This window comes from Galeopterus variegatus, unplaced genomic scaffold, assembly GCF_000696425.1.
Source record: "Galeopterus variegatus unplaced genomic scaffold, G_variegatus-3.0.2 Scaffold3504, whole genome shotgun sequence".
Classification (NCBI taxonomy): domain Eukaryota; kingdom Metazoa; phylum Chordata; class Mammalia; order Dermoptera; family Cynocephalidae; genus Galeopterus; species Galeopterus variegatus.
Window position 1 is genome coordinate 197,605 of NW_007729615.1, and position 9,831 is coordinate 207,435.

A 9,831-nucleotide genomic window follows, 5' to 3' on the forward strand; every position below is an offset into this window, starting at 1 on the left:
CCAGGGGTTATGATCCCCTTTACCAGTCAAAAAAAAAAAGAAGAACACATATTGCTAAGATCCACTTACAGTTTCTGATTCAGTAGATCTGGAGTGGAGTGTGAGAATTAGCATGTTCCCATGCCTACTAAGTTCCCAGGAGATGCTGGGAATCACACTTTTAGAAACACTGTTCTACAGTTGTTTCATAATTTTCTCTTACATCACTTTAAAACACTGCTGTCCTTGATCAGTCTTTCACTTTTTACTATAGAATGTTTCCCAAGAATAGTAATGTACATTCCCTTGGATCTAACACTTGCTAAGACTCATTTTGCTTATTTTTATGAAAATTAAATCCAGACTTGGTCCATTTTAATTCAACAGGAAGTACTGAATTAACTGTCTTTTTGTGATAGTATAACTAATGATGCCAGAGAAGATGAAATGGAAGAGAACCTGACTCAAGTGGGCAGTATCCTGGGAAATCTAAAAAACATGGCCCTGGACATGGGCAATGAAATTGAAGCTCAAAATCAACAAATAACACGGATCACAGAGAAGGTAAAGCTTTTTATTGCCACAGGAAAATGAGACATCCAATCCAATGTGTTAGTAATGGACATCTGTGTTAGATACGTCAAGGGAAAACAATAGGGTAAGATTCTGTCCTCACAGTTCTTACAGTTTTGATGAAGCAGCAGTTCTAACACATCAAGAAACAAGAGCCAAGTCCTCTCATCTCTTGCTCATGGCAGTTGGTTCACTATAAAACCATAGTCTTAGAATGAAGTGATTTTACTTAAACCTTCACACACGAAGCTTAGAATCTTCTCTATCGTTTGAGTGTGCTTTTTTTTTTTTTTTTTTTTTTTTCCCCTGAATGAGTAAGTTAGCTTTTGGAGTTTTATTTGTTAAATAACAAGTTAGTAAGTTCCTGAATACTCATCTCATGAAAGAGTCAGTATGTGAAAATCAAAGTAAATAATGCCTCATAAGATAATAGTCTGGGTTTAGACTACATATTACCGATCATTTTAATTCCGATATTGATGTGGGTGGTAATACATGTTCCAGAGATCTTTGGGAAGGTTATTTCATTCTCTCTGGGTTAGACTTAGGATAGCTCCAGATGAGATTCTATGATTCAGTTCAGAGGACTCCCACAAGGTCCAGATCTATAACAGAGAAGAACATTCTTATATTTCATTGCATCAAAAGTGCCATTGATTATATGATGCATCCCAGTTTCAGATATGTTAAACTATGAAAAAACATGTTATAGAATGGATGAAATACTGGCAAGTTGTTCTGTTATACTTATGTCCTGTTTATATACCAGGGGTTTTCCAAGTGAATTTCATATTCTGTCACTTCTTGCCCAAAATGAGTTTTGTAATACGACATCAAATGTTTCTAGAATTTTTTCATTGTGTCTATTATTACAAGTGTATAAAATTTAACTATTATTAGAGTGACTTACCTTGTGAAGTAATGCTAGTATCTGTTTCTTTTTTTCAGGCTGACACCAACAAAGATCGTATTGATAATGCCAATGTCAGAGCAAAGAAACTCATTGACAGCTAAAGTTACTGCTGTACTTCTTTATCATTTATTCACTTCTCTAGCTCCTCTTCCAAAGTTGTTACCTTTTCAGATTTTGAAATTTGGTCCCACTCTTCTAATCGGGAGATAGTGTGGAAGAAGGGCTAGAGGAGTAACAGTCTTCCTATTTTCTCTGTTTCTCTTGAGGGTATACTGCTGCTCACTCAGCTTTCTAGTATTTTCTTTCTCAGTACATACTCTTACATAGGTTTTCATACATCACATGTAGTGTTTTCATCCTCCTCATGTACTTCAGCAGGTTCTTTTGCTTTCAAGATTTGGAAGCATTGCCAAAGACAACCATGAAGAAGGAAGCTGTATAGGTGGTGTTGGTGTTGGTGTGTTTTTGTGGTGGGGGCAGAGGTGACAGATAAGAGGTTTAACAAGAAGAGCTTTTACACTCAGTAGAAACTTGCAGGCCACAAAGCAGAAAGTTGAATATCCACAGTAAAGATCTAGTTGAGTTTAGTTTTTAATTTAAGTTGCAGTTATTGCCAATTTAAGCTAATGCTTGGTTTTGGAGCTTTTTATACACAATATTTTTGTTGTACATCACAGTTTTGCAACCTCTACTCCAAAGAGAAGAATAGAATGAGTTATCTTAAAGTGAGCTTAATTTCTGAACTCTTAGTATTTTATATATGTACATAGATTTTGTGATCCCATTTCATATTGCACCATTTAGGAACACTTTGTATAAATGAATGGCCTTTTTATTTTCATATTAGTAGTAGTATCATGGTCCCATTACAGGCCTATTAACCTCAAAAATATGTAAATATATATGTGTAACATGAGAATTTCTCTTTAAAGCAGGGATTAAAATTTTTTTGGAAAGTTTGGCACCATATATCACATGAATGCAGATTTACCTCAATGCCAAGAATTATGTTTAGATAGGAAAAAGGAAACTTATTTTGATCTCAGGCAGAAAAATAGATTGCTTGGAGTTTTATGTAGCTTTAGACTTTAAAAAAGTTTGAATTTATTCTGTCTTACTAGAAGTGATTTGGAAAATTACACCCTTGGTTTAATTATTGATGCTTGCACTGTCATTTCACTTAGCCTTTTGTATTGAACTATGTCCAGAATCAATTTTATGTAGATCCTGAACAGTGTTATGAAAATCTGATTGGTATCTGTCACATTTAAAAACTAACATCTGCACACTTTAAAGCTATCAGTGTGGACTGGTTTGACTAACAACCACTGCTTGATCCTAACAATTAAATTTTATAACTAACTAATGGTATTGTTCTTTCAAAGAGGTAATATGTTTCTATGACTGTTATTGTGGGGGCTGTAATTCCATCAACTCTTGTTTAACAAATTGAGTAAAACAAAAGTCCAAAAATCAAGAAACATTCCAATAGAAAGCTGTCTGTAGCATCCTTCCAATTTTTATTGGAAATATTGACAGGACTTTTCTATGATTTGTCATGAGATTCATTTTAATCATTACTAGTGTTTAATTCATTTGAGCTTAAATACACTAGTGACTGAAAGGATAATGTTTCAAAGTGAGAGCTACAATCCACTCACTGGAGAAAATACAGTTAACATGGGAACTTTCAAAAGCTGTAGAAGAAAAACTTTTAAATAAAGTGAGACTCAGGCCCTCTTTAATAGAAATGCTCCATGTCAGAATGAGTAGTTTGGCAGATGACAGTAGATATATAAAGTAAGAAGGTGGAAAATAGTGGGGATTTTACCTAAATGCCCTTCCTAAAAGCACTTAAAGGAAAAAAAAATTCTTTTCTTTTTTTTTTTAGAGCACAGTGTTGTAACACCAAGGTCAAAAGTTTGTAACACCAGCCAGTCCCCCCCCCACACCAAAAAAATTTAACAGTGTTTTGGCTAAAAGACCTAGTTCTGAGGATGCCAATATTCTGCACCTCACAGTATAATTAGTTAAAAGCATGAGCTAAGGCACCAAATTGTGGTGGCTAGAGTGACTGTAAGCCCATTTCTGTATCTTAGTTTCCTTGTCTGTAAATGGGGATTAATAATTCCTACCTCATAGTGTTGTAATGCTTAGAGTGCTAATACATGTAAAGCACATAGAACAGTGCTTGGCAAATGTAAGAGCTTGATAAATGATAGCCGCTCTTCTCTCTCTAGTGGAGCTCTTTTTTGGTCACGAATCCCTTTGTGAATTTGATGAAAGACAACACAGCCCCTCTTCCCAGAGAAACAGGCACGGAAATGTGAATCATGCATAAATGAGAATCATGGAGGTCTTGAAAGCCCATCCATGGATTCCAGATTACAAACTTTTCCACAGCTTCTGCTACTGAGAAGAGAAGAGAGGTGAGGCCATAGAAGCTCATAATGTATTAGCAACAGAAGCTGTTGACTTAAAGCTTTTTCTCATCTTCTCCTGTAACATTGTCTGGAAACTTGTTTCTATTACTTTTAAAGTGGTTAACATAAGTTCACCTTGGTTCAAATTTTGGCTTATTTACTAGTTGCGTGACCTTGAGCATAATATTAACCTATAACTAAGCAGGTAAAAAAAACAGTATCTGCCACTGAACTTAATTTTCTTTTTTAAACAGTAAGCTTCAAGTTTCTAGTCTTATAATGACAATGATCTTTATCCTCTATAGCTGTGACTACATTTTGCTTCATTTTTAACTCATCCTTTGTTTCCACACTTCAACTTTAGATCTGTCCATGTCGTATGGATTATAAATATCACCTTAAACATCTACCTCCCAGACATCCCACACTCAATTGCACTTAGAATTAACTTCTTTGAATGCTGTTTTCTTTAGGTCACTCTCTCACTAAAATTCTAGGTTATCCCAGTTACGTTCCTAATCAGATTTATATTTCTTAGATTGATATTCAAAGTTCCTTATCCTCTAGCCATTTTTAATCCTTTTAATGTAGTGTCTGCTCCAAGCCTTCTATTTCTATACAACTTGCTAAATTCTACTTTCATGCCTTACAGGTGAGATAAATAACATGATTTATTGAGTGCTTACTCTGTCATGGGCACTATGTAAAGTGCTTTGAATGTGTCTTTCACCATAACCTTGTAACATACCGTAGAGGTAGGAGAATATTACAGATGAATAAATTGCTCAAATTTATAAAGCTAGTTAATGACAGAATCTGGATTCAAACCTTGGTCTTTCTCACTCCAAGATCTATGATCTTAGTATATTACACTGACTTCCAAACCAAGCTCTAAAAAATTTAGGTGAGGGGCCATCCTGTGGCTCACGTGGGAGAGTGTGGTGCTGATAACACCAAGGCCACGGGTTTGGATCCCTATATAGGGATAGCCGGTTAGCTCACTTCAGAGAGCGTAATGATGACAACACCAAGTCAAGGGTTAAGATCCCCTTACCGGCATCTTTAAAATAAATAAATGAATAAAAATTAAAAAAATAAAAATTTAGGTGACTTACGGCTGATAGCCAAACTAGAATCTGGGTTTTCAGACCACAAGTCAAGCTACTTTTTTTTAGCTCATATTTATTTATTTTTATTTTTTTATTTTTTAAAAGATGACCGGTAAGGGGATCTTAACCCTTGACTTGGTGTTGTCAGCACCACGCTCACCCAGTGAGCCAACTGGCCATCCCTATATGGGATCCGAACCCGTGGCCTTGGTGTTATCAGCACCGCACTCTCCCGAGTGAGCCACGGGCCGGCCCCCTTTAGCTCATATTTAAGTCTAAATCTTGTTTACTATCACTCTGAGCATATTACTTTATATGACCCCTGCCTTCAAATAGTTCAGTCTAGCAAGAGACAGATAAATATAGAATGCAAGAAGTGTTATAGTAACAGATGGGGGAGCAGTTAATTCGGCTTAGACTTAGGGAAGAGCTTTAGACATAGGAAAGGAGAATGTTAGGGAGAGAGGGCATTCCTGATTGAGTGAACAATATAAAGGCAGAGGAAAAAGAGACTCCACCATGAGTTTAAGGAGAATAAACTGATATGCTGGGCAGGCAAATGAGAGTGAAGAGAGGGTATCTGGAAATAAGGCTGGATCTAAGTTGTGAAGGGTTGTAGTTACTGATTCTTATAGTGGGGTGAGGATTAAACTAATAATTAAATGCGAACATCTAAATTGTTAAATTATAAGTTCTGACTTATTAGATGAGAAGTATGGATAAAATAGAGTAATATTAATTGTCCAATGGATCAATAAGATTAATAAATGAAACATTTAAATTTAGAAAAAAATCTCATCAACTGATACTGATAAACTAGCACCCCCATCCCTCCCCAAATTGAAAAACAGAAAATAACAACCAGATTGAAGGTCAGAGAGTCTTCCTCATATAGATTAAAAAGTAGGTCTTGTGATATCTTGGCTTAATGGTTAAGATAGGTTTAACCATTATTGAGAAGTGTCAGTATTATGGTTAATAGCTCCTTAGCTAAGATAAAACTTCAGAAAGTGACCAAAATGGTAGCTTTCTAATATCCGTGTCAGTGACAATCTGAAATCCTCTACCTTTGTACCTTCAGATTTTCTTAATAAGTATGGTTCCAGTACTACAAAATGTTTATCATCAGTCACATAAAGGCATTTCACTACTCATGCAACCTGAATAAAAGCATGAAACATTTCTTCCTAAGGAGTTTACTTTCAAAGAACAAAGGACCATTTACAGGTTTAAGTTCTCCTGTCTTCTTCCTTTAAAGGATTAAGTTTGCTTTCAGCCAAAGTTCATTAATAATTCTTTATTTCGTTTATTCTCTCATTCAGAGAATAAACTTGATAATATAGGTTTTTTTTAAATATCGTAGCAATGTTTGCTTTCAGCCAAAGTTCATTAATAATTCTTTATTTCATTTATTCTCTCATTCAGAGAATAAACTTGATAATATAGGTTTTTTTTAAATATCGTAGCAATGGTTTCTTGATAGGAAATTTGATTAGTAGAGTTATAAATACAAAAAGGGGGAAAGATTACCAGAAATAAAACATTATTTCCAACAAAGCTTCAGGAAAATCTTGATTATTAAAATCTCTTTTATCTTACAAGTGTTGCATATATGGTTATAGCTCTTTAGAGCCCTCTACCAATAAGGCACCTGCAATAGTAAAGAATTTGCTACTGCAGCCTTAAGGAACATCTCTTAGTGTTGTGTTGCTACTTCTCTGACAAGGTGCACTTTTAATCAAGATGGAGTCACATATTTACATCCTAAATTCCAAGTACGAACACTACAATTGAACTGATGGACTGAGATCATAAATCTTAGCTTAGCCATAGCAGTTTCTCACAAATTATTTGAATTTCATAAAAATATGAAGTGTTTACACAGAGGTGGAATGGCAGCTGACTTTATGAAGGCTCACACACTGACACTAAAGGAAATCTCAAGCTGTGGTGTGGAGCTATTTTGTTACCAGGCAGCCCCCCACCCCCATCATATAAATAGCAACTAGCTACTGGTTTCTTAAAGCCAAACTAATGATGGTATTGAAGATCACCATTGTCCATTGCCCTATCCATGACTCAAATTGGAAGATTATTCCTGTCTCCTGATTCCTCTTCTTTTAGCTTATCTGAAATAATTCCTGAAAAGGAAAAAGATCATTGAAATATCTCCTGGAGTGTCATCTCCTTACTGCAGGTATCCTTGACAGAAACAGGAGGCTTTGATTTAGCCAGATTCCAACAGAGGTTCCAAGTCCGTGTTCTATAGGGTTCCTGTGGTCCTGGAGAACATCATGCAAACTTCTTCTTTGTGGCCGTGAACCTCTCCATGTACTAAAAACCGTGAAAGAATAATATATATGTGGTAGTTTGGCATGGCAAGTATAAACCTAGCTATTTGCTACTTACGTTTATATATATATTTCTATTTCTATTTTAGTTTTTACTGGGTATGGTCCTTCATTTCCTACAAAATCTACCTATTCTAAGTGCTAATTTTAAGCATATTTTTAAAATTTGTTGTGTATTTTAATGGAATACTTCAAAAGACAAAAATGCTTTACAATAAGATATCTATAGAGAAAAAGTCATCTTGGCACAATATCATTTGACCAGTTCTTATAATCCACCTCCAAAATGGGAAAAATAAATCCTGTTGACATTAGCTATAAACATTCATGGGGGCTACTTCATCATTTTCTTCTCTAGGGTAGTGACTACAAATGTAGTACTACACTAATACATACCTTATCATAGCCTTCCAGTTCTCGAAGTTTCTTTATTTCAAAAAGATTGCCTTCCACAGCAAGCAGACAGATCTGGGAATCACTGAGGATGCTCCGTGGAAGCATGCTGAGCTCAAGACAGTTCTCTTCCAGCCGAAGAACTTTAAGGCGAGGACAGCAAGATATCTTTACTGAGATCTGAGATATCTATTGAACAACATAAGAATAACAGGAAAAAGCATAAGCACTATAATGGTTATTTTTAATATATTAAAACAAAACATCTTTACTTGACTATTTGTCCTAGTTCTCCTTTCTTTTACCGCCCCCATTTTCTCACTACCTACTCACTCCAGAAGCCTCTGTTATCTAGCTTCTGTTACTACTCCTCCACTTAAAAAAAATGCCTTTTTGAAGGTCACCAGTGGCTTTTTGGAAACAAAATTTTTTAAATAATAAAAGCACTGTGTGTTTATTAAAGAAAATTTGAGAATCACACAGTTTAAAGGAAAAAGTTTACCTGTAATCAGCCATCCAGAAATAACCACCATAAATATTTTGGTACATTTACTGCCAATGTTTTATGTGTAAGACAGTTATTGACCACTTTACTACCAACATCAAGGATACACTGTCCTCATTCCCTGTTGCATTTAACTGTACTGTCTATCCCTTCCTTGAAACTCCCTCTTCTTGTGCATGGGTACTTGGTTTTTCTTTCTATCTTTTGAAATATTCCTGATTTTTAGCTTCCCTTTTTGTTCCTATGGACATTTTAGCAGCAGTCCCTAATAGTTCATATTTGATTCTCTTAAAACTCTCCTAGAAAGCTTATTCATTCTTAAAGCCATCACTTCTGTTAAGACCTCAGAATTGGTATCTACACTCATATCTACTCATCTCTATTCCACTCCTATGTCTCCAACTTTCAGCAAAACATTTCTGTTTAGATGATTCACCAGAACCGACTCGGCATATCCATTCTCACTACCACCACTGTTCTTTAAGGACCTGAAGCTCAATACCAATCAGTTGTCTTGGACTCATTCACCTCTTTTGCCCTTTAAATGTTCCAAGTCACTAAATTATATTGATTTTGCCTGGTATCTCAGCCCATCACCTGGAAACTTAGTAGAAATTCAGTATCTCAGACCTACTGAATCAGAAACGGTGGGGGCCCAGTGATCTCTTTAAATGAGCTCTCCTGGTTATTTTGATGCACACCGAAGTCAGAGAACCAATGACTAAGGCATCAACAGAGATGAATGTGGAGTAAGTCTTCAAGTAATACTTGCTGCTTAACCAATTCAGTTTTTTTCCAAAAAGCTCAAGAACATACAAGAATATCCACTCTACGCTGACCAGTCAGCTCAGCTGTTTAGAGTATGGTGTGATAACACCAAGGTCCAGGGTTTGATCCCTATACCGGCCAGCAAAAAAAAGAATATCCACTCTAAGGAAAAAAATGAGGCTAATCTTAAGAGACTGAATTTCATCATAATGTAAGTTCACTACAATCCAGAACAGTAATAGCCACATGTGGCTAGTGGCTACTGTGTCGGACCATGCACATAGAGAAGCACAGACACTAGAAAAACTAAAGGCCACCCAGTGTCACAATGTTTAACGTTTCATTATTTGTGCCTTATGCCTAGACGACAATCTTTGGATTTTCTCTAGATGGATAAATATTAACCAAAAAAACTTCCAAAGTAATGGAAACAAATTTCAGATGTAATTAAAGCTGTCCAACAATGAAAAAGAGCTATCTTTAGGAAGCCTATCACTTAAGGTTTGAGTAAAAGCAGGACAACACTTTACAAAGATGTAAAAAGGAAAAAAAAAAAAAAAAAAAAAAAACCCTGAAATTTTTTTTCTGACTCTCAAATCCTGTAAGTTTAAGCCTCATTTCCATTCTATATCCCCGACATCACTAGATGATTAGGGGCTTACTTGAGGAGGATCTGAAGAACTCTTCAAGATTTGTGAGATGGTAATTTAATTTCTGAAATTATGTCTGTCTGTTATCCATCCTACCTTCTCCAAAACACCTACTCAACAAACGTATCCTGTGTCCCAACTAACTCCATGGCATTTTGTGCTTTAAA

The 9,831-nt window shown here is 35.6% G+C and overlaps 2 protein-coding genes across 8 annotated transcripts in view; one reads left to right on the top strand and one right to left on the bottom strand.

Annotated features, from left to right (window-relative positions):
* The window catches only part of SNAP23 (synaptosomal-associated protein, 23kDa), a 32,114-nt gene extending 29,283 nt beyond the window's left edge, over positions 1 to 2,831 (top strand). For all 4 annotated transcript variants that reach the window (XM_008585243.1, XM_008585246.1, XM_008585244.1 and 1 more), the window contains exons 7-8: positions 399 to 543; positions 1,501 to 2,831. In XM_008585243.1, coding sequence (XP_008583465.1) covers positions 399 to 543; positions 1,501 to 1,566 — 211 coding nt within the window. In that variant the 3' untranslated portion in view covers positions 1,567 to 2,831. The remainder of the gene's footprint in view (positions 1 to 398; positions 544 to 1,500) is intronic.
* The window catches only part of LRRC57 (leucine rich repeat containing 57), a 12,182-nt gene continuing 2,883 nt past the window's right edge, over positions 533 to 9,831 (bottom strand). For 2 of the 4 annotated variants that reach the window (XM_008585240.1, XM_008585241.1), the window contains exons 5-6: positions 7,745 to 7,930; positions 6,383 to 7,331 (exon numbers count right to left, since the gene is read on the bottom strand). In XM_008585240.1, coding sequence (XP_008583462.1) covers positions 7,290 to 7,331; positions 7,745 to 7,930 — 228 coding nt within the window. In that variant the 3' untranslated portion in view covers positions 6,383 to 7,289. The other 2 variants (XR_551420.1, XR_551419.1) reach the window with 2 other exon arrangements.